General features: G+C 37.6%; 2 protein-coding genes across 4 annotated transcripts; one reads left to right on the top strand and one right to left on the bottom strand.

Annotated features, from left to right (window-relative positions):
- Positions 1-589: 589 nt before the first annotated feature.
- LOC103997483 (putative protease Do-like 14) lies at positions 590-10,270 on the bottom strand. 3 transcript variants are annotated; one of them, XM_065082295.1, is made up of 12 exons: positions 10,133-10,265; positions 9,903-9,983; positions 8,630-8,880; positions 8,433-8,540; positions 8,163-8,339; positions 7,939-8,066; positions 6,739-6,950; positions 6,374-6,455; positions 5,587-5,729; positions 2,913-3,033; positions 1,766-1,858; positions 590-882 (listed from the first exon to the last, which is right to left on the bottom strand). In XM_065082295.1, exons 3-12 carry the CDS (start codon positions 8,760-8,762, stop codon positions 766-768), a joined length of 1,314 nt encoding a protein of 437 aa, XP_064938367.1. In that variant the 5' UTR covers positions 8,763-8,880; positions 9,903-9,983; positions 10,133-10,265; the 3' UTR covers positions 590-765. The 3 variants fall into 3 exon arrangements, with proteins under 3 accessions (XP_064938367.1, XP_009416996.2, XP_018686741.2); XM_009418721.3 differs by having other exon boundaries at positions 8,648-8,880; positions 10,133-10,264; XM_018831196.2 differs by lacking the exon at positions 1,766-1,858 and having other exon boundaries at positions 10,133-10,270.
- Positions 10,271-15,922: 5,652 nt separating this feature from the next.
- On the top strand, positions 15,923-17,907 carry LOC135592679 (F-box/kelch-repeat protein At2g44130-like). Its single transcript, XM_065082294.1, has one exon. The coding sequence runs from the start codon at positions 16,430-16,432 to the stop codon at positions 17,597-17,599; it is 1,170 nt and encodes a 389-aa protein (XP_064938366.1). The 5' UTR covers positions 15,923-16,429; the 3' UTR covers positions 17,600-17,907.
- Positions 17,908-25,438: the final 7,531 nt, after the last annotated feature.

Here is a 25,438-nt window from a genome sequence, read left to right as displayed (position 1 = left end):
AGAGAGAGAGAGAGGCTGATGTTAACCTTTTGAGACAACACATGTATACATGCAAAACGAGCACCGCGTTGGAGACATCATCATGTCTACCTTGATTTCCTCGTGGTAAGATTGTGATGTTCACTGTGATCTTATTTTGTGCACACACTTCAGATTTTTATTTAAATTATTCTATTATGATATTATTTTTTAAAATTAACGCATTAAAAAATATATATTAGTTTTGTAGTTTACCAACAACTTCTTGACCTTCGGACAGCCATCAGTCCTTATACATTATTTTACAATTTTACAAAATATTATTCTTGACCATCACTGATTGATTGAATCAATATAATGTCAATACAAAATCATAATAAATAAATTGAAACCGATATATAGTCAGATCAGCATATATCAATCATTATAATGTGAATTTTCTCATCATCATTGTTATTTGAGTATACTAAATGTGCTCATGTTCAGATACATGTAACACTAAATCTATTACAGATTTAGTGTTACATGTATCTGAACATGAGCACATTTAGTATACTCAAATAACTATTTTGAAAATTTGAAGTTAATTTTCGACTTTTCTTAGTCAAAATTCAAAAAGCATCTTATTTCATCTTATTAACAACAATCTGTCATTCTTAGCTTCAAAGCTCAATGCTAAATCCAAAAAACCAACATATGTGGCTAAGCATGCATGTTCTATATCATATGATGCATGTTCTATATCATATGACATGTGCCTGTACGAGGGTGTATTCAAGGAACATGTCACCTGTCGATGTCAGCTTCCTCGGGCACTGCGGTCAACATGACTGACTTGTTGTTTGCTCGTTTCACTAGCACTTTCAGAGGCTTCCCAACCTGATCCTCCATGATGTCGATGATCTGTAGAAGAAACAGCAATCGACGACAGTACATTCTGCTTTGGTAATGTCTTTACTTCTTTTCCACACGCAACAGATATTGGATATGGAAGACAAACATATTGAGACAAACAGTGTCTACAACACATTTAAATAAATCTAAAGTCTTAGGATTGAAAACAGATGCATGTGTATCTCTGGCAAAAACTATTTTAGTACCTTTACAGACTGAAGTGCTGATTATTCCAAATAAAAAAAGACAAAGCAACAAATCCTAAACGAAGTTTCTTGGGTGATCCGTTTGCAATGCAGTTAGAAAGAAATAAATCTAGTTACGCTAACCAGCAATATGAATCATAAATGCCATCATGAATGGCAGCAATTAGGCACAAGGAACTGAGAGTATGTCTGAAGCAGAAACAGGATATGTTCCATTGAAGAAGATAATGATCGAATTGCATCTAAGGTATAAAAATTATAGTTTTGAGATTCTAACCTAACTTACTTTTGAGTATCATCTTTGATGACCCAATTTTGATAATAATGTAATGCAATAGTTGGGCAAGCTAATGCAATTTCAAAATTGCATCAGTTTCCCCCATGTGTTTGCCAAGAAATTTTGACTTGCTTGGGAAAAGCTTCTCCTGGTATCCACACTAGAATGATGTTTGACTATTTGAATGTCAATCATGAATATTGTGCTTCATAAATGAATGGTGAAAACAATTTACAAGGAAAATAAATCCAATCATCAACGTAATAATTTTTCTGACAGATTAAAGCACAAGACCTAAAGTTGAGTACGTAGTCCAGTTCTGAACAGGATGAGACCTAATTGCTTTCGCACATGATTCAAGCATGAAGATTGCTGTGACTTGGTTTCTAGACAATTTGAGTGGAAGTACCTCTTTAATGCCTCCAACTGGTTTACCATCAAACTCCACAACTACATCACCTGGTCGAAATCCTGCACGGTCAGCAGGGGATCCTGGAGTTACCTGGTAGCCATGTCACTTTATCATTTAGTAGGTTATCCTCAACATGATAATAAAAGATAAAAAACTGATTGATAGAATCAATGAGCCAGCTAATGCACAATCAACCAAGGTATGCAATATCGTATCATACCAGTGTTTCGAGGTTGGTTCGGTATGGTATGATACCATGTACCAAGCGGTACACCAGGACACACCGAGCGATACACCAGGACGTACCGAGCGGTTTTATATATTTCTTCCTCTTACTATAGCACTGTAGCACGTTTCGTCTGGTAGTAGGCGATCCGCGTACCGGTATGTCGTCGGACCAGTACATACCGCCCGTACCGGATGGTACCATTCAAAATTGCATACTATGCAATCAACATTATCTTTTATTTTTATTAAATATCTTTGATAAACAAATCATTTGTGGAGAAGACCAATTTATTATGTCCAAAGCATGTAGTGAATAAGAAAAATATGAAGCATAAATGGTTGACATGTATGACAAATAATGTACTTTCCAATGTCCTTGCAAGTTTACGCTTCACCAGGTATGACAAGTTTGTAATTAAGAATAGATGAGTGGGCTCATGAAAAAAAAAATCTCTTTCAAAAGCAGCTTCCCGTCCCACATGTCCATGTCATTCATTAAGTCCAATCCCTTCATAGCATTTCGAACAATGGGTAAAGAAATATGATAGCAGAGGTTTTCACGTCATTACCACTCTAAGTTGAGGAAAGTGAGAACAAAGAAAAGTTTAAGGCACAGGAAAGATGGTGCCAAGGGCTAGATGCGGAGAAAGCGATGACCTGACATATTTTTCTGCAGGAAGCTCATTGTGCATAGGTTGACCAAATTAAAATTTTTCCTCCAGTCATTTATGGAAGCAAGGTTCCTTTCTGGTAAATCACCGATGATATTAGTTTCAAACTCCAATTTTTAGATCCAATTTATTTTCCATGTTCCCCTTATGCCAAAAAAAAAACCTAACAAGCACTATAAAAATAATCTGATATGGAAAAGCATTTATAGTTTACTCATAGCATATTATCACTAGACAAAACTTACCACAGGCACTAGTACACCTTTCACTACATCTGGAAACGAAGCATCTTTCTCCTTAAATTGTGCAATTTTCATTTCATTAAGATCGAGCATCTTCAGTCCAAGCCATGGTCGGACTACTCTTCTGCACAAACATTTTTTTACAAACAAACAAGATATTGTTACTAAATTGTTATAAAGGCTTTAATTTTACATAGATTTAATTTACACTATATTGTGTTCTTAGGGTGATCAAGGTCAAAAAAGTTGTGGCATAATGTGATAATTCAATGACAATAAAGTTGAGTATAAAAAATGATCAGAAGCTGAAATCAAAAGGTAGAACAACAATCAACAAACTTTGTTCCATATTTATGGCAATATACAAGACAACTGCAAGTGGAATGATGTCAGAAATTTAGTGTCGGTACATTGCCTACCATATCATATTGTTTCCATCATCTTGTTGGGTTTATCAGCACTACATGCCACATATTTTGTCACACTATATGATGAGTCGCATGCCCATGATTGTGTGATAAAGCAATATGTGACTGTACCATATCAGTGATCAACCAGTATGATCATATGCTTATTCAACCTCTAAATGAAGGAGAAATACAAGTCAACACTTAGACTACAGGAGACAAACTTTGCTCCTACATGAAAACAAAAATAAAAATAAATTGCTAGGATTATTTTTTTCTTAGTATTAAAGAGAAGCCTAAATCTTTTTCAGCAGAAAACACATCCTCAGAAAATGCAAATTCATTATAGGAAATAATTCTTAGAAGGACCTCAGAACTGAATCAGAACTTCAAAGAAAGTGTTCTACAGAACAGTGAAAATTCTACAGAACAAATGAAGAACTCTTACTTCAAAGTTCTGATTCAGTTCTGGGCCTCAAGCTGCATCAGCAAAGACGTGATGAAATTTAATTCATTTTGCAATTACTTTTCTTAATGTCCCTCTTCTCCTTGGTATATCCATTATTAATCCTCATCTGTTTCGTAATCTACCAAATGAATTAAGGAATTCCACATGGCACCTGATCAAGGCTATTTGATACTAGTCATCCCAGTGATTGAAAGAGGCGCTCGGGCGTTCGCCTAGGCGCTCGGGCGAGGCGAGGTGAGGCCCGAGCGCCTCGCTAATGTCCCAGGCGGCGCGCTTCAAACAGGCGCTCGCCCGAGCCCAGGCGCTGGGCGCTTTGGGCGAGCGCCTGGGTAAACCAAGTGACCGAACCAGGATTTTAGGTCTGGTTCGGTCCTGGTTCGGTTGTTAGTTGGTTCAATCGAACCAACTAAACCGATATAACCCTTACCCAACCCTAACCCGCTGCCGCTCCCGATCTCGCTGCTCGTCGCTCTGCTCCCGCTGTCGTTGCTCGTCGCTGTCGCTGCTCGCGACTCCCGCGAGCCCTCCCACTGCTCGCGCCTCCCGCGAGCCCTCCCGCGAGCCCTCTCGCGCCTCCCGCTCCCTTTCCCTTTCCCGCTGCCACTGCCGCCGCTCGCCGCTCGCCGCTGCTTCCTCGTTTCTCCGTCAGGCTCAGTATACAGTATACTCTTAATATTAAGTTTATTTGAATTTTGAAATGATTAATTTTCAATACTGTTAATAGATTAATAATATATTATTTTGATTTTAATGTTGTTAATTTTTATTTTGATGTAAAATTTTATTGTTTTGAATTTTGAAACTTTTTGTTAATGTGATATTGTGATTTTGTATCTTAGATTTTCTTAATTTAATAGCATATTTTTATTTAAAATTTTAAATAATTATATTTATTAATTATATTATATATTTTTATATTTTAGCGCCTCGCTTCGCTCGGGCGAGCGCCTAACGCCTCGGGCGTTTTTGGACCTTGGCGCTTAGCGCTTTTTAAATCACTGAGTCATCCTACAAGCTCATGTACACCATTGGGTTGTCTCATGTTGACACTTGGTTTAAACCCTATCACTTCCACTATCCCATACTAATAGTCTCTAGCCTAATGTTTTATGGTCTCCTCATGCACGTATTGATTCTATAATGACACACAAATTCAGACGACAAGCTGAGGGTCATTGTCAACTTTGTCCCTATAACACTTGTACTTATCTTACATGGTAAACTTAACTGCCTTCAAATTTGTGTAGATCTAGGTTAGATGCACATGGATCTAAGCTAGATTGACACGGATCTAGGTAAGATCGGTATGAATCTAGGTCAAATCCATGAATATCTAGGCTATATCCATAAGGATCTAGTCCAGACCTGCAAGGACCTAGGCTAGATCTGCACATAAAATATATCCACCTCATCCCCAACATTGTTCTAAACTTCGCTTTGGCACCAACACCACCACCTCTAGTTTTTCTTTTACCTCCATTATCATGGTTCCAACATCTTGCTAATACCCTCTGACCTCCACCATCAAGTCTACTACAGTAATTAACAGCTTACCCATGAAAGGATAAGGATAAGATGTGGGGTAAGGATATAGGAGAGAAGCAAAACTGCCAATAAGACGCATTAGAGACAAAATGCTCAAAATATTCTTCTCCTATTTGCTTGAACTAAATGACAGATAACTACACTCAACAGGACATCATTTAGGATGTCACTAAAGAATTGGACCAAGAGGAACTACTAAAACAGAAAAGCCTAAGTGGTGTTCTAAGTGAGAACAACCAAATTAAATAAAGCATACCCGTTCTTTCTCAATTGCTCAACTATTTTAATGACCGAGTCAATAGGCACAGCAAAACTCAATCCATCAGCTGCGGCAACTTTCATGATGTTAACACCTACAACCTCGCCATCAAGGTTCACAAGGGGTCCCCCAGAATTTCCCTACAGGATAAAACAATTGATGAATATATAATATAATATTAATCAATCATGGTAGAAAATGTTGGACTACAAAAGTTAAGACAATCAAATATCTTAAGATTCCTTCAGCCTTGCAAGTTTCAAAGACTCGCCGATCAAATAATTGGGAAGTGAGCTACAATTTGTTCTTCTTTGCAAAACCATAATCATGAAACCTTACAAATGAAACAGCAGAGAAATAGTAGTACATATAGCAATTTTCTCCTTTATAAACACATTTAATTTCCTTCAATTAAATTCTTTGAGAACCTGCACAAACAAAGCCAAAAAAGGATAGAAGTGCATAATGATGAGTTTTAGAGATCATATATTATGTTCTTTAATCTTTTTTTGGCAGTTTTCACACTAATGAATTAAAAGTCACGCAACCACTTCACTGAGGCAAACAGAACCAAAATATTCCAGCCAACTCAAACAAATATCAGCAAGTAGGTCAATTGTTGTAAAGTACAAGCTCCCAGCTCAATAATAGTCGAGAAGGGTTGTAATAACAATAATGAGGGTCACTGGCATCATCCAACAAAAGAATATAGGAAGGTCCTGGAACAAATGATAGATGCACAAAGTTTATTAAATAGAAAGGAAAAAATAACAAGTATTCTTACCTCATTAATCGCACAATCTGTTTGCAGATACTCCCTTCTAACTCCACCAAGACCAAGGTCACTGCTTTTCCGATCAACACAGCTACATATAGAAAGGAGAGTTAAAAGAGAATCACAAAATAAAAAGAAGCCAAAAAGACTATTTTCCTTGACAGCATAAACCCATAGTACTAAATTCAAGATGAAAGCCACAAGCTTCTGATATAATATTGAACAACACTTTAATCAAACACAATAATTTGTAGTGAAATTACAACAATCTAATACATGCTCATGAAATTCCTGGAATAACTGACAGCAAATGAGGAGAATTTTTATGATAAAGTAGAAATTAAACAAGAAGCACAACATCTATGTTAAAATACCTTACAATGCCAGATGTGATGGTATTTTGCAGAGAAAGTGGGCAGCCCAAGGCAATAACCCAGTCACCTGGACGAAGCTTAGATGATGATCCAAGTTTTGCTGCTGGAAGTGGAGTTTTAGATTGTATCTTCACTACAGCAATGTCTGAAAGGAAATCAGCATTAACCACAATGCCCTCAAATTCACGGCCATCTTGTAAAGTCACACCAACCTATTTTAATTTAAGAAAATAATAAGTAGAAATTGGAGACAAAAGGCTAAATTTTAGGCTTTTACCTCAATGATAAAGCTAATTCAATTTACTAGCACTAGCGAAGAACTTAATTCAATCATACATATATAAGCATGTGTTTCCCTACCTAAGTTAAGATTCTTATGACTGAAAAAAGAATACGACATGGCTGACCTTTCTAGTTCTTTCCCATAACATTTTAGGGAGAAAACATGTACGGAGAAGATGAGACTCAATAGGTCCATTGGCCCAAGAACTTGAATGGAATGAGCCCTTGACAACATGGCCATAATGCTCAAGCCCATACCGGCAGTAATAATTATAACAACAAGTATATACTAATCAACTAACCATCCACTTCCAACCTGGGGCTAATTTGGGTTACAGAAACTTCCAGACCAAAGGCCCAGAGTCCTCATTGAGGCCCAACACATATCACTTTCTATCGTCAATGCTAGGGCATCAACCAAACAAGCCTTGAACTTCTGAAAACTCCAATCGTCATGAACAAACTTTATATTCTGTGTTAGCTGGGTTGCAGGTAATATCTTGGAGAAACCTTCAAAGAGTTATAATGCCTAGCTAACCAAGAACACTTCTGACCTAAGTGACATTCCTCGAGCCTTGGAGACATTGTAGGCCTCTTCCAGATTACTACAATTCTATACCCTACCAAGGTCCATTAAGATTCCAGTACCAATCTTCACTCCTAAACTAAATGGCATAACCTTGATTGTTTCCAACTGTATCTACAAAGCATTTATACTTGCATGCAATAAAAGAGATCCTAAATATAATATCAAACTGTCAGTAATAATATAGTCTCACAATGTTCCATACTAAGTAATGCCTAATGGACTTAATCATGGAGTTAACTATAAAATCACAGAGCTGCAATAGAGTCCCTAGCATCCTAGACCTGATTTAAGGAGAAAGTTCACAGAATACTGTCATATTGTGCACCAACCTTTCCTTTGGAAACCCTTCTCATGCTATGGAAGTCTGCCACACAATGTGCACAGGTCAAAATCGTCCCATCAGGATCAATGATGGTCCCGGAGCCGATACTCTTCCCAAACATTGGACCATACAGACCTTCAGAAATGTGTTGCCAGAAGTTGCCTGTTAGGTAAGAACAAAAAAGAAATCCCTCGATTGACAACCTGAAGCAGCAAAAAGAAGCATCCTCACCTTGGACGACAGAAATGTTCACCACAGCAGGACCAGCTGCCGCAGCCGCCTCAGCGATAGAGTTCCTTCCCAAACATCCCGGGCAGCACGGCGCATCATCCCGGTTCTTCCCGAGCGGTTCCCTATACGAATTCGAATCCGGCAGAGGGCTCGTGGAAGAATACCGTGTAAAAAAGCCTGCATTTAGAACCAAAGATCGGCCGATCAAGAATGCAACGAGTAAAGAAGAGAAAGGGGGAAGAAACAGAATCCGTTGCTTGATACTAAAACCTCCGGCAGGGCTAGAGAAGAGAGATGGAAGAGTGAAGTCTCGCAAGAACAGCTCCGAAGTCGATGACAGGAACTGCCGCAATGGAGCGGAGATCGAAACGGCTACATCTGTCGACGGGGAGAAAGGCGAAACTGAGAAGCCACAAGATGGTTGAAAAGAGCGAGAGAAGCAAGGGGGAGGAGAACAGTAGGGATACTGGTGGGATGGGAGTGACCATCCGAGGAGGAAGAGGAGGAGGCAAGGGCCGCGCCGCCATAGAAGGCGGTGAGAGCGAGGAGGCCGGTGGCCGCGCTGCGGCGGGGTCTCGGCGTTAGGAGGCGTCGGAACATGTGTCACCGGCGTCGAGCTGAAGCGATCAATGAAGCCCTCGCTCGCTCGCTCCTCTTCTTCCTTCTTGGCGGCCAAGAAGGGATACGCCTCCGACTCTTCTGCCAGCGAGCCGAAGTCCTAAAATAAAGATATTTCTAAATCCCTTTTTTTTGCGATTCTTAGCGTATTTTGGTAAACACCACTTTAAAATAAATACACGCAAAATCTCCAAACTTATATACATATCCACGGAATTAAACAGATATATATATATATATATATATATGACATTTTTAAGCAACAAATAATATTATTCCTACAATTTTACCAGATTAAAAAAATCATGCCATTTAGTTACAATTTTTGCATAATATTTTTTACTTTTTTAAATTCGTAATACTAAATTATCATTCGATTTCCAATCTTTGATTTATGGTCGACTGATTCCATCATTTGAAACCACTTTTCACCAGTAAAACAAGAAAGAAGAAAGAGAAACAAGAAAGATTGTGACAGTACATGAAGATTGTTCCCCAGAAAAACAAGAATGAAGAAATGGGGACTGTCTTGCCAAGGAAAAAAGGGACATAATTGTGTCATCATATAACAAGGAGATATATACGTAGATAGATAGAGCGAGCAAGCTAATATAAACCACTTTTCACCAGGCTTACTGTTAAGAGACTGCAAGAATTTGTAAGCAGATTTGACAGTAAACTCGTAATGAGTATCAAAACTTCATAATCAAACATCCTCGTTAGGATCCATAGGAAGATTAATCCTAGAAATTTTTTTCCTAACTCGTAATTCCATCCGCCATCACAAAGAAATCAACTCTCTTTGGACTCGTTTCAAGTATTGAAGTTGATATTGGGGTCATTTCTTCTTTCTTGTGACTCTGCTGCAAAGAAATGAACTATCACCATATTCTAATTGCTGATGCAGACTCTACTCATTCATACTGAGTCGATCCCTTATGGATTGCTTCTCAGTTTATTTATGTTAACTGGAATCTGGTATAAGAAGAGGATCTAAGACTGCTGTAGCTAGATTAATTGAAAGGCAAACTGTAACATTCAACTGAGAAATTATTTTTGTCAGAAACATAAAACTTGTTATATTTGATTCAGCCATCCATGAACCAAGTGGAATTTCCTGACCTTGAGCTTAGAAGCTTGAAACTTGAGCTTTCAATCTGGCAGCAACATTCAAACTTGGGAGCTCTGAGCTTTTGTTTTCTTCTGAAACACCAAAAGAAACTAGTGTCAAGTGAACAAGAGCTTGCAGATTCTTAACACCGTATATGGTAGTCTTAAACAAGTGCTGGATTTAGAGAAGAAAGATCGTCACTGTGAAATAATGGACAAAATAGTTTGAAAGATGATCTCACCGAATTGAGAAAGAAGACTAATCTGGTGCTCAACAAGTATCTACTTGTGCTTCTCAATACAACGTGAATGGATGTTACTCTCAGGACTACTTGAGTTGACACAATCTTCTTGATGAAGAAATAATTTAAAACTCCTCCATTGTTTTAAATAAAGTAGACCATGATTCCATGACCTTTAGAGACAATACCTGCTTCATAAACACAATTTTAGCAATCGCAGATAGGCATGAAAATGAATGAATATTTCCCTCAGCATTGCTGAACACATGTGCCACTTAATCTATGGAGCTTTGACATGTTAAGACTTAAGATATGACTAGCCTTATACCATTTGATCATAAACACAAATTATTCTAGCAAAAAAACTAATGGATAATCTCTCACCAGTCAAATTCCTGAACTTGCTTCTCTCCTTTTCCTTTTTGTAATTATTTTCATTTATTTTAAGACTTTTGGTCGGGCGTAGTCTTTAAAAATTTAAATAATCCCAATGACCATCTCTGATATAAAACCCTATTGAATAATTCAGATGTTGGGCAGTATTATATAGCTTTCTGACTTGTGTTTTTTCTTTACATACAATGGATTTTGGTTACTTAAGAAAGAAAGGATAGCTACTGGGTCAAGCAACAATCAATGAGAGCATGCTTACAGCAAAAGAAGCTTCTTTAGACTAAATCATTTTCAATGTGTTCTGCTGTGTCAACTTGGGTTCTTATCCAACTCTAGAAGATTTCTGTTGTCTCAACTTGGATTCTTATCCAAACTCTTCCTTTCCTTTATGATTTAGAATAATAGAATATGTTCACTAATTTAGCATTGTTTATGTTTTCTTTTCAAATTTTCTTGTTCATTAACCATCTATTCTCTTTGATAGCTTCAATAATCTCTCAGTGTAAATCAAAAAGTTGACTTGGCATTCCCCTCATCCTCGAAAACAGATACCAACAGAATCATAAATAATCAAATAAAAAAATCAGTTATATTATCAAGTTTAATAAAAGATTGTCAAATACATAAATAAACATCCCATATGGATTCAGTGGGCCTTGAGCAAGCGACGAAGGGAATAAGCCACCATTTTAAGTATGAACTATCTTGGTACATACCTTGTTGTGATCAATTTTTGAGGGCAGGTCTTAGTATAATGGAAACGTTGTTCTGGTTCACCCTACTAGAGATTTCAGTGAATGAGTATGCAAATAAATAGAAACAAAAATTCTTAGCAATATAGAAGAAGTAAAAAAGGAAAAAAGAATCATATGGAAAGTTGCTTCTGTGCCCTTCACTTTAGTCATTTTCTTCTCGTATCCAGCATGACTTATCCACAAAATTATTGTCATATATATATATATATATATATATATATATATATATATATATATATATATATATATATATATATATGTATGTATGTATGTATGTATGTATGTATGTATGTATGTATGTATAGTCTGTGTGTGTGTGCATTGTTCACGCTCAAGTATCTTTATTGTGCAATTTAGAGGGCTCAATTCTCTTTCATCAACATAGACATTGTCAAGCAATTTTTTTTAAGAAAAAAAGGACATGGCTTTTGTCCTTAAGTTCATAAATTTAGGGGCATGGATTGAGACAACATTGTTTTAGTAACTTGAGATCATCAGCTCTCAGATCATCTATCTTTATTTGCAATTTATTATTCATTTCTCCATTAATCAATTGGTTAGTATATTTATCTTACAGAGAAGGCAGCAGCCTACAAAAGTACAACTTGGAATGATCAAGTCTCTGTCAACTGCCTGATGATGAATGAACATATTGAGAGCAAGCTAATATAAACCAATTTGCAAATAAGTGAATCATGGACCTAATAAAATAGTATCATTTCTAAACCTTCTGCTTTCCTGTGTTTCCAAACTTGTTATATGTAGGATCTTATCTCTTTGATTGAGACCCCTTTCCTCAACTTGTTTTATTCGTGCTGGCCCACAGCATGAGCTTTCCTTTTCTGATTTTCTATCTACTATGGCAGTGATAGATCACAAACACAAATTATGGATACCCCTGTAAATCTATCATCAACCATCAGCAAGTTTGTTATGCATAATTCTATGCCTCGAAAGGGCTATGATCTCTCTAACTTGCATGCAAATATAAACATGGAACCTACTTGTACTTTGGTCATCAGTCTGCCAAATCATGGTCCTAAGTTTCAATTCCTTTTCTTTTATTTTTAGATCTATCCAGTTGATTGTCCATTTCAGTAGTACACAAATGGTCTCTCTGAAATTTTCTAAAGCAACAACCAAATACAAGATTACCATCCATCAAAAAAAGAAGAGCAAAGTGCAATATATCACACAGAAAAGATCATTTTGTGGTTATATGATGCATTTCAAGAAAAATAGAAATCTAGGTCTGTTTGCACATAGAAATCTAGGACAATTAACTGTAACAGATCAGATAGAAATAAATAAAGCAAGTCCTAAGTTTAATTCACATTTGAGACTGCTCAAGGCTCGTGGAATCCCAATCCATGTTCAGAGAATGATTATTGCAACCATCAACCAGTTCATTTTCTTGAATTGGTTCCAACATCTCCTTTGGCCAGATTTAGTTAGAACAACATATTATGTTATTTAAAAGATATTATTAGTTTTTTACAAAAAAAAATAATCAAATTTTTCCCAAAAAGATATGCAAGTATCCTGAGGAAAAGAAAAAGAATGGTTTTAGTCTAGAGAAGATGTCCTTATTGCCCCTGAGTTCTGAATTATAGAAAGCTGAGTGATGAAGTCAGACCTTTACCAGAGGATTTCTTTCCCATAAGTTGTTTTGCTATGGCTTTGGTAAGGCCGTACTCTTCTTAGAGCTGGAGAGTTTATTTCAAGCTCTTGAACTCCACCCTCCACCTATAGCACAAGCACGTCATCCCGTAACTACGCAGTCTCACACTTTGTTCCATCTAAGTTGCTGATGAACTTTCCGTACTTCCCAAAAGAAAGCAAATAAGTTCAGCAAAGCAACACCATTTTTCACAATTAAGGCCATGTCATCCTTCAATCCTTCTAGAACAGACATGCAAGTGAATGCATGTGGTATGCTCAGATTCCTTGTCCACTTTCCCAAGAAAATCTTCTGCAAATTGATGTCAGGCAGGAGCCTCTCTTGAGGTCCTCTTCCTCTCATGCACTTACTACCATCCAGAGGAAGATGGAGCACTGGACACAGTTATCTCAAGCTGGGGAAGAGAAGAGAAAGGAAGTCTTATTCAAGAAAAGTTAATAGTGTTGTATCAATGCAAGGATAGTATCCACCTATCATGAATGACCCCACTACTTGGATGACCTGATCCCCAGCACGACTACCAAAAGCTTCTAGAAGATTAGGAACAAGCACATCTATACTAACAGATACTCCGCCAACTTGTGGACAATAAATTACTTATGCTGAAATTTTAACATTTGATAATTGGTTTGCTAAAGACATGGCCAAAAGCTTATAATTGTCCTTTGATTTAGGTTCTTTTACATTGTGAATTGTCACAAGATACTGTTCCAGGGGGTCTCTTCATTGGTATCTACTGATTTAAGAATACTGAGTTATATCTTCCTTCTACCATCCTTGTTGAACACTTCTACAGAGGACAATTATGTAATAGAAATTCTGCTCTCTCTCCGACATTGGTCTCTTAAATTCATACACCTCAGTAGGTCATATCTGCATTTTTCTGCTTTGCACTACACATGCACATACATAGAGCACATGGAATAATATAATAACAGAAAACAGAGAATATTATCTTAGGATAATTCAGCAAGGAGGAAAATGGAAATTAAGATAGTGTTATATATTAGCTGTCTACAAATATATTCTATGTCCTTTCTCTTAGAATCATATGCTATGGTAGCTTTTGTCTTATGCATCTAGATAGCGTTCTTCATGAATTAAAATTCCCTAAGTAGATCTAGTGATGTGGAACCAATCTTATCTATCTCTTATTCAAATAAATTTGATTAATTTAGCAGTTATTTTGCATATCATAAGTTGCCACATGACAACATACCGAATAATTCTGATCTTGTTTCCTAGTTTATTCAAGCAAGAAAAAAATATGGAAAAAATTTAAGAAAAATCAAATTATGATTATAATTGAAATTTTCAAATCCTGATGGAAATTTTGTAAATTAGATCTCTACCAGGATTTGATTATCTTTTTCAAAGGGAAGATCAAATTATCTTTTTCAAAGGGAAGATCAAATCATATACTTACCAGGATTTGATTATCTTTTTCAAAGGGAAGATCAAATCAAGAATATTATCTTTTTCAAAGGGAAGATCAAATCATATATTTGATTTGATTCAATTGTAAATTCTTTATTTTTATAATTTTCTTTTATTTTCATGTACTTAGCCTATAAAAAGGGACAAGAACATTATACTGCAAATCAATCAGAAACGAATCAATGAAATAAGTTATTTTCCTACCTCGAGTGTGACTGATGCGAGGCCACATTTGTTGAGTCGTGTGGAGGTGTGAGACCTTCATCCTAGGAGTGTTCTCATTGAGTCAAAGCGAGTCTGGAAGTTATCCTTTTGTTTTCCTATTATCTTTTAGTTACCATCTTCTATTCCTTTCTTTTATGTTCCTCTATTATCAAAAATATTCTATCGCTCTCTTCCTACATCCTCTAGTTTTTCTGAGGGTAACCTACACGGATTTGAGTCCACCAAGTGTGAGCACTTCCATGTTATTAGTTCCCATCAAGAGATACATCCAAGTCAGCAAGTTAAAAAATATTGTCAGATAGGTTTCCTGGTTCTTGATTTTTGTTCTGTAGAAGTCCTTCAGCCCAGACCAATGCAATCATTTACATACACAAGAAATTCTAAAAGTCATAAGCATCAGAAAATAAATCTAACAATATGATGTTTGAGAACAACTTTCAAGAAACAGGTTAAAAGAATTCAAGCTATTGGCATGACCATGGATATATTTGCAAAACTGCTTGACTACTACATATATGTCAGACTTTGCACAATCATACAAGGCTAGGGATTGGATAAGACTTTCATCCTTATCCTTCTAGAGAAAGGAAGTGCTCAATTGTGGTCCATGGTATCAAATAATTCCCGAAGATATTTGTTATATTCATGACTTTGGATCACATCTCACTATCTTTTGCTGTCTGCCATAGTCCTTGATTGGAAGACTCAAGCAAGAACAAAGAATAAAAGAAAGCATAGGAAGATAAGCACCTAGCTGAAGCCATGTGAAAGTATTTTTATCAGCTTAAATTAAAGCACCTTCTTCCTGCACAGAATTGTTCAAGTGTGATTTTGGACTGACTTGAGCTTCTACTGTGTTTTTCAACTCAAAACCTTCTGACTATAGTTTTCATGAGGTGTAATGCAGTAATTGTTTTTGAACTGCTCCATCTCTAGTCACAGCCTCTCCCGTCACAAGAAGCAAGGCTCTCAGATGCGTCTTTTTTTCCACCTAAAATCGACACCCTCCAGGCATAAATGGCATCACTTAGCCAAATTCCATGAGCTCCAAAACAAACAGTCAACATAGAAGATAAAATACTAAATAGCATCCAACCAACTGATGAAATGACAAGTATCTCCCAAACCCATATTTTATAGCTTGAAAACAGCACAAATTGCATCATCTAGCCAACCCCCCCACCACTTCACCCCAAGACAAACAGTTCTGCATGACATAGAAGACAAATGCCTCACTCAATGGCCTCCATAACCATCATCAAGCTGCTTAAGGATCCCCTAAACTCAAATTCTATGGCTAGAAAACTGAAGGAAGCAACTTCCACATCAGGCAACCAGGAAAGCAAGCTTTCAATATTTCTTTTGCAGTTCCTTCCAAGTCAAAATCTCCACCGCTCACTTTTCTTGTCTATGTTCCTCCAATCAGATGTGGCTTGTTCTTTCCAATCCCCAAAGACCTATCATTAATTGTTTATTAGCCTATCCTATCCTATCATTAATTGTCTCTCACCTCACTTGGCACCACAGTCATCAGTGATACAAAATTAACTATCAGAATGCTGTATAGTATGGAAATTCTGCAACCAATATCTTCACAGTAACGCTATGCCAATCCATTTCTCATGGATTAGCTCTATTAGGCAAAGGACACCCCACTTGATAAAGCCCTGCCTCCTCTTCTTAAAACCCTCAACCCATCCTTCCCCACGCCACAATTTTTCCATCCATACTGAAGTGGTGTTCAAGAAAGCTTCATAAATGAGTAGAGGCACACAGCATAGAGATATATAGATTAAGAGAAATAGGATGGGAGGAAGAGAGAAGAGAGAAAGAGGGACGGAGAGGGAGGAGTTTTACAAGGCTTTGTTACCGGGTTTGCCGGATGACATAGCTTTGGACTGCCTCGCCCGAGTCCCGCTCCGATTCCACCCGGGTCTCCGACTCGTCTGTTGCCGCTGGCGCGATCTGGTCACCGCCCCCTCCTTCCACCAACGCAGGGAAAGAATCGGGACCGCGGAGGACCTGATCTTCCTCGTTCAGGCCGTCGTCCCCGTCGAGAAGTGTGGCGATTCTGAGGAGGAGAAAGAAGGTGGCGCCGTTTGCCAGCCGCCGGTGTATGGGCTAAGCGCCTACAATGCGACGCTGGGGTCGTGGCACCGGGTGGCGATGCCTGCGCCGGTGCCGCTCTTCGCCCAGGTCGCGGCGGTGGGGAGGGAGGTCGTCTTGCTGGGGGGCTGGGACCCGGCGAGCATGGAGCCGACGACGGAGGTGCGGGTGCTGGACCCGGCGACGGGGGGATGGCGGCGAGGGGCAGCGATGGTTGCGGCGAGGAGCTTCTTCGCGTGCGCGGCGCTGGCGGGTCGGGTGTACGTGGCGGGGGGCAATGACGGGCAGAAGAACGCGCTGCGATCGGGGGAGTCGTACGATCCCGCGGCGGACGCGTGGGCGGCGCTGCCGGAGATGGGGGAGGAGCGGGACGAGTGCCAGGGGGTGGCGGCGGGGGGGCGGTTCTGGGCGGTGAGCGGGTACGGGACGGAGGGGCAGGGTCGGTTCGTGGGGGCGGCGGAGTGGTACGACGCGGCGGCGGGAGAGTGGAGGAGGGAGGGAGGTCTGTGGGAGGCGGGCGCCGCCGCCTGCGTGGGGGTGGCGGGGGGGAGGATGTGGAGCGTCGGGTGCGGCGGGGGAACCGGTGGGGTGAGGGAGTACGAGGGGAGCGGGAGGGGATGGAAGGAGGTGGCGCCGCTACCCGTGGGAATGAGGCCGGGGCCAAGCCCGTGCGCGGCGGCGGCGGTAGCGGTTGGAGGCGCCGGCGAGAAGGTGCTCGTGATGGCGGTGGAGAAGGACGGAGATGGAGGGGATGATCGCGGGGGCCATGGCGCGTGGGTCCTGGAGGTGGGGTCACGGCGGTGGACGCGCGTGGAGACGCCGATCGGGTTCACTGGGTTCGTTTTCTCGGCCACTGCGGTCCGGCTCTAAATTAAATCCTTGGACCGTTCCGGTTCAGATCCCCCAACCCGGTAAACTCGAGATGGTACCACTGACTCTGTTTCTTGTCTGCTCGCCTCTGCACTCTGTTGATATATACTTCTGTCAAACCTGCATAGACCTACTGCTTCAGTGGTTCTTGAAATAGGTCTCATGAGTTGTGTGAGAGTTTTCTTGTATGATTACCTTCCTTCTTCTTCTTCCTTGTGCTTGGGGAATGGCTCTACTTGTTGTTTCCAGGCAGGAGACCAGTGTATATATAATGCTATATACCCTCTGAAATCTGCTTGCTCTGCTCACTGATGAAAGTAATGTGTTAGAGAATTGGATCTTTGACAATTACAAACTGTGATGACTCATCCACTGAGAAACACTTGTTGTGCCAAATAACTCCCAAGGATTAAGAGAACAGCTTCAGCCTCTGGTCTGCTGCTCTGCTTGTAATGCCTGGCTTCCTGGTTTCAAGTGAAAATTGAATGTTGTGTTACTCTTGTTTAAAGATTGAGATTTTTGGAAGGCGTGATCAGAATCTTATGAGAAAAAGTTTAATGAAGCATGTTGTTTGTTCACAGATATTTCTTCCCTCTTCTCTCACCAGTTCTGAACATTTATGTCATCCCTCTCTCTTCTTTCCATTCCTCCACATATTGTGTGCTTTATGATTAAACTGATTGCAATTGGTGAAGTAGTGGCCATCTTCCACATATGGCTTTAGATTGGGAATACCACCAAAGAAAGGGGACTTTGGACTGTGGAGGAGTTCCATTCTGATCTCTATCCTGCTTATTTAGGCAACTCTGTGGTAAACACTAACCTTGTCTCCACAGTTCTTTGATGTTGCTTATGATCCTGTTGTTTCAAAGATCTTCTGTTTCAGTGAGAGAGAAGCTTCATCATATGAACTCCCTTTTCAGAATTATTACACTATGTTGTAAATTGGCATCCATAATCTCTTCATCCAGTCTAGAATTAGGAGCTGTATCCTACTACTTTATGCAGCTCTGAGCTGAACACCAACCTTGTCTCCAAAATTCTTAGATGTTGCTTATGATATTGCTCTTCCAAAGAGATCTTGTTTCAGTGAGAAGCTTCATCAATAGGAACTCCATTTTCAGATCCACCACACTGTGTTATCAACTGGCATCCTTGTTCTCTTCAACTATCCAGAAAGTGGAGCTGTTTGGTAATCTGTACTTTTCCTGCATTGAATTATTTGATGCATTAATGTGATGCTGGTCGAGATGCATTATGATTTCTTTTCTATGTTGTGCAATAACACTATTTTAATGTCAACCAGACATGAACAAGTGAGTCAGTCAGGCTTGTTCTAGTCCATATCTTTCATAACAATCTTAATTGCTATGCTACATTCCACAGAATCTTGTTTTCTTCTCTCATCTACAAAGCAGCTTTTAACAGATGTTTGAAAACTCAGCCATGCAGTTTCTTGTTATCAGGTAAAACATGGAGTTGATCTGAGATCACCAAAGTCTAGTGAATGGGAGAAACTTGCAGAGTTTTGGCCATATACAGTACATTCTCATACAATTTCTACATCCAGAGCACTCCTTTATTCAATCCAACAACAATTATGTGATTTCATTCTTTTTGTCCTCTTAGTGAGAATTATCTAAAGATTAGTTTGTCATTATTCTTTCTTGGAGGTATATCATGATTCAATCAGAATATCGATACATCGGTCGGATCAATTGGTTCATTCTGCATTTATAAATAAAATCAAATCAAATCAATGCACAATTTTTTCAGTCCAACCATTTGTTTGGTCTAATTCTGATAACTATATCTGATGGATGCATATGCTTCAATGGTGGATGAACCACACTTCATCTCCAACCACTCCTATGGTACATGGAATGTAGAACAAATTCTTACAGAAAAAAAGAGTTATCATCTCCATAATTTGCATGCTGTGAGGCACTGAAAGTAATTACAAGTTAATAAAATACAATTTGGATACTCCATACTATTCAACACGAGGAGCGAAGATTTTCAAAATAAAAAAATAGAGATTTATAATAAAAATATATATATATAAAGCTAGACGTAAGATTTGATATGATTCGATAATTTTCATCTACATTTATAAAGAAAATCAAAAATTTTTTTACCAAAGATCAATTACAAAATCCTTGAGGTATATTCGCTTAAGCATAATTTTCTTATATATTTTTCTCACAAATATATTAGAAAAAAACTCATAAATATCAAAAGTATTATTCGCATCTTTTTTTTTAATAATAATATATATATGAGATAATTATGGATAAATTAATGAGGAATTTTTTAGCAAGATTTATTATCTTTTTAACATAAGAAATCTTAAAATACTTATAAATCATAAATTCCAACACTATTTGCATCGATATCAATAAGAGAAGGCAACTCAGATAGGAAGGCGAAGGGATCCAACAAAAGCTTGTCGCGTGTACGATGATATAAGCGATGGGATTCGGTTAAGTAATAACCCAACATATCTTACTGCAAGCTGAGAGTTTGACGCCATAGCTTTACAGTGTAAAAAAGTGGAAGCAACCACTCTTTGGCACTGTTAGCGTGATTTGGAAGGAAGCCTGTCTCTCTCTCTCTCTCTCTCTCTCTCTCTCTCTCTCTCTACATGAGCGTGATTTGGAAGGAAGCCTGTCTCTCTCTCTCTCTCTCTCTGTGCAACACGCGCACACACCGCAAGCAAACAAGAAACCAGAAAGGAAGGAACGATGGTGACAGCACGTAGGTCGGGAGACGAGGAGGAGACTCGCCACGCCTCCTTTTCACACGGACAACCACAGCAGGGGAAAGCAAGAAGCGGCAAGCATGAAGCAACGCAGCAGCCGGCAAAAGCAGCACCACCGGCCGAGGGGCGGGGGGAGGGGGAGGGACGCATTGGATTCAATGAAGATTTTGTCTCGTAGCGAAGCAAGCCTTCGGTCGACCCCAAGCCGTGGCCGCTTTGCATGCGCCGCCTCGGATCGCCCGCTCTTTCTTCCCCATTCCCTCCCCTCTCTCCTCGACCTCTGGTGAACTTTGTTTTGACCATCAAAGCTGCCTTCAATTATTATCGTCTGTGTTTTGCTTCTTCCTCTTCTTTTCTTGCCCGCCTAAGGATGCAAAACAAATGTCAGCTCCAATTAAGTATTTATTATTATTATTTTTAATCGAATGTTAAATTTCCTATATATTTTTATCCCAAAAGATTCTTTTTTCTATTTAAATAAAAATTTGATAATTAATTGTCATAAATTCTTTTAAAAAAAATTATAATCATCTTAAAACTCAAATGACAAGTTGCATTCAAAATTGAAGTTACACTTTATTATAGTACCAGTCTAAAGAATCTTAAATTTTGATAATTAATTATTTATAAAAATTTAAAATTATAAAAAGAAAAATATTAATCATCTTAAGATCATGTCCTAATAACACTAATCATCTTAAAATTATATCCTAATACTTTCATAAAAAATTATGTTAATAGTAGAAGTTTACCGAGTTACACTCAAGATTAGACTAAGTTATACTCGTAGAACTTGTTCAAAATAATATCTAATTTTAATAATTAATTATCATAAAATTCTATAAAAATTAAAAATAAAAATACTAACCATCTTAAATCATAGCTATATAGTTTAGTAAAATTGATCAAGTTACACTTCAAATTAAACTAAGTTACACTCGATCATAGAATATATTCAAAAAATCTTAAATTTTGATGAATAATTATTATATTTTTTTAAAATAAAAAAATAGTACCAATCGTCTTATAAACATGTCATAGTAGTTTTGAGTTAGTTTTATAGAAGTTGATAAAATTATAAGTAAGTTGTATTCGATCATAGTATCGATTCAAAGACTCATAAATTTCAATAATTAATTATCATAGATTTTTAAAAATAATTAAAAATATATGAATCATCTAACAATCATGTCATTTATAAAAATATATGAATTAGTTTAGTTAAAATTGACAAGTTACATTCAAAATTAAAGTAAGCTATATTCGATCGATCGTAAAAATAAAAAAAAATCTTTAATTTCAATTTATTTTTTTTTTGTCATTTATAAAACAAAATTCTTCAATTAAAGTGGACTGACCTCCTAAACTGGATCATGATATTGTATACTTGTCTGTTCCCGAGGGGGAAGAGGTAAGCTTGACTTGATCACATTCAATCTTTGTCTGCAATTTCTGTGCTGAGACTTGCCCTCTATATCTCTCCACCCCTCGCATGCACACATATTCTCATGCTGGTCTGAATAAACTCGCTTTTCACTGATATCAATGCCTCTTCTTTTCCAAGCTACAACAAAAAAGCAAACAAAGGAAAAAGAACAAGGAACAGAAAGCAATGAGAGGGGGTCAAATGTGATGTTTACAGCTCCTTAGACAAAATTATGACTGTTAAAACTCATGATCATGCTCGTATGCAGTTGCTATTAAACCATGTAAAGTGAGTGAGAGAGAGAGAGAGAGAGAGAGAGAGATGCATGCACTTCTTGACCTTTCTTCAGCCTTGTCTGCATGTGTTTTGTATTCTTTTCTTTTAAAGGTGCATTAACACATTTCTTTACATTGTTTCTGAGCATTTTGGAATAAGAATAATTTGCTTCTTATATATTGTTTCTTATTATAAGAATAAGAAAGGAAATAATATTCTATTAGGAGAAGATTGGGGACAGCTTTCATAAGGATTCATTATGGAAACATTGTAGACAATAATTCTACACAATCTATCCACAAATTCAAATATATTCAGCAAATTAAACTTCCAACTTCTTTAGGATCACTTGCCTATCCTCACCTTAATGTAGCTTCATTCTCATACATATATACATGACATAAAATATCACCTCTACTGGTTTCCATTTTCTCATATCTCCTCCTTACATTCATTTCATTAGAGGGTACATAATCAATTCTTTGTTTGCTCCCAACTGCTCCTGAACATACAATTATAGAGAACCATAAATATGTATGGGTATGAGTCCATATTTTGATTGCATGCATCTCTATCATTTAATAACAACTATATATAAACATATATATATATATATATGTATATTATAATGTTATACATTTTATATTCAGCTTTGATGTTTGGTAACATAATTGTCCACTTGGATAGTTGAACTTGCACATGTTGCATCTAGCTTTTATGCAACTAAATGTATCCAAGCCACTAAAGTATATAACCATTATTAAATTTAAATATGCAAACACACTTAGATTTGTGTGATTAATGCTGTAGTCTAATGTTTTAGACTTGTCACTATGTTTGGTGTCCTCTTTTTGTTCTTTTCTATTGTTCTTCTTCTTTTTCTAAGAGGTGAAGTGAAGCAGTGAGACAAGACATGCACATGAATTAGAGATCAAAAGGAAGACCAACCTATTCATTTGCCATCCTCTTGTTTGTCTCATGAAGTGTGGCCAACTTGTAAAAGAAGATTGCTTATTTTAGAACATCACTTTGTGCCACTCAGGTGAAAGAGACTTGTGGGAAGACCCACTGATCTCTGACATTTTGCAATTGATTCTGTGATGGACTTTGATGAGGATTGTTTGGTGTGGATGATTTGTCTTGGTTTTTTTGATTTCTACTAGTCCTTTTTATTATTAGTCATGATTTCCACTTGCTTTCTCATGGTAGAAACCAAATACAAGTATCTTATATGAAATAAGTTTGTTGTTTTATAAGTTGTTGTGCTACATTTCTTGATTTCTTTGGCATTATAAAAACAAAAAAGATTTTAGTTAATACTGATTTATCTCGTCTCGAAATCGATCTTCACCCATACTTGTTAGATCAGCATAAATCTTGCTAAATAAAAAGGATACTGTGGACAAAGGCAATTAAGTGAGATGACTGCTGAAAATAAATTGACTAAAATCAGGGTTTGTTTATTCCTTTCACATTTTTGGTTCATTCATTCAGAAATCCAAAGTAAGATCTAATAAAGTGAGGTTTTATGATAAATAAATGGATGTGAATTTTGATATAGAAATATAATTATTGAATCAAAAAAGATATTTGTAATCCAAGAGAACTGAACATTTCTCTTTTATTCATTCCAAAGGATAAAAAGGGGGTGAAGGTGGAGCTCTTGGGGGTAAAATCATGGTATGGCAGAGGGAGGAGACTCTCATGTTGGTGGCACAACTCAGTGATCAGAGATAGTGCTCTCACTAGAAAGAAGAACATAATATGAGCCCATAGAATCCACCATGCACCATATATTATAAATAATAATAATAATAATAATAATAATAATAATAATAATAATAATAATAATCTCCATAGGTCCCATTGGTTTGTGATCATTTAGCATCTAATGTTCAACATCCTAATGTCTGCTATTTACAATCAAATCAAGTGGAGACATACAGAAAAAGAAAGGTCCTGATATAATTACTCTGGGTTTATTTCTTCATTTCAGGACCAATAGTTTTGTGCACCTAATGCCAAAGATGGGCAAATCAAGTTAAGATCACCTATACGTGATACATCATACACCAGGACCATGTGGAGCAATTATTAGGCACATCAAAATAAAGACATCAGAAATGGTCCTGATTTCATGTGCCAATGTGCCAAAAATCTGCTGCTGGCAAAGATAATCTTTTGGAGTGTGATCCTCAACATGATTCCAAATATGTCTCATTCTCAAATTTGAAGCTCAAGTATTAGACCACTTTTTAGGTTGTGTTCAGCAGAGCAAATCAACTCCTTGTAACCAAAAGTAATATGATGAACAGTGTGCTGTGAGATTAAGTGGTAATGGAAGTTTTTGTTGTCTTTAGGTGGCTGAGAGGAGTTATCTGTGTGCATTGGAATGTGTGGAGGGAGAAGGAGGGTTAGGGGGATAAGATTTCCAGCTTCCAAACAAGAAGAAGATACAGAGGGCACTGTTTCTGGCCTCTGTCAGCTTGTTTGGGATGAGATACATTTGGCTCAGGAATCAAGGTTTGGATTTTGGGAGCCTATGGCCTGTGTGATCACTGTGACATCAGGAACCTATTTAATTAAATTTGCTGGCACAACCACCACTTTTCTCCCTCTTCCAGGAACCCCAATTAATTTGTCACCACAACCTTTCTCTCTCTCTCTCTCTCTGTGAAACACAAGAGCACATCATCTTTATTGATGGCATTTAATATGTAAAGCCAGCAGAGATTGTGATTTATTGAATGGACAGCACCATTTTGCTTGATACAGTGTACCCTGATCAGATGAATGAGATATTTGCATTTTTTTTTGTCATTATAATTAATCCTAGAATAATATTTTACTTTGGTAGGAAGATTTTTGCAAACAAAAACATCACAAGACAGAAATTGTCTGTAATAATAAGATAACCTCAAAAGGTAGAGTTTATTCTTTTCTTCAAGTAGACATAATTATCCTCACAATTCAAAGCTTAATCAATGGATGTGTGGATTTGTCTACAACTCATTAAAGTAAAACTACCAGCAAAATTGAAAGGAATATCTAAAAGAAGTTGAGCAAAACAGTGATTGCATTTCTCAAAGAAATTCTGATGAGATGTAGATGAGGGTTGTTTGTGCATTTCAGAGCAAATCTGGATTCAATAGTGCCTAAATCTACTCAATTCTAATGATTCGAAAAATTCAGGTTCCAGAAGCAGATAAAAGGAACCATAAGAACAAATGAGAGAAACAGAATCTTAGGGTAGCAAAAGAGCATTCAAGAAAAGCATCTTAAGAGTAACTTGTCAATGAGGATTAGTCAAGCAGATTGTGCTGATAAAATTCCACCTCCAAAGTTGTCATGCCCACTTTCTCACACATGTTCATAG

The sequence above is a fragment of the Musa acuminata genome, chromosome BXJ1-9, assembly GCF_036884655.1.
Source record: "Musa acuminata AAA Group cultivar baxijiao chromosome BXJ1-9, Cavendish_Baxijiao_AAA, whole genome shotgun sequence".
In the NCBI taxonomy this organism is placed as follows: domain Eukaryota; kingdom Viridiplantae; phylum Streptophyta; class Magnoliopsida; order Zingiberales; family Musaceae; genus Musa; species Musa acuminata.
Note: the sequence above shows the minus strand (reverse complement) of the source record. Positions and strands in the feature narration are given on the sequence as shown.

Excerpts from the sequence above, each read along its gene's own strand:
- LOC135592679 (XM_065082294.1), top strand. The coding sequence starts at position 16,430 with ATGGGAGGAAGAGAGAAGAGAGAAAGAGGGACGGAGAGGGAGGAGTTT.
- LOC103997483 (XM_065082295.1), bottom strand. The coding sequence starts at position 8,762 with ATGTTCCGACGCCTCCTAACGCCGAGACCCCGCCGCAGCGCGGCCACC. Across the intron at positions 8,340-8,432 it reads CTTCTCTAGCCCTGCCGGAG|GCTTTTTTACACGGTATTCT; the intron begins GTTTTAGTATCA and ends TTCTAAATGCAG. Across the intron at positions 1,859-2,912 it reads AAGGTGTACTAGTGCCTGTG|GTAACTCCAGGATCCCCTGC; the intron begins GTAAGTTTTGTC and ends CATGGCTACCAG.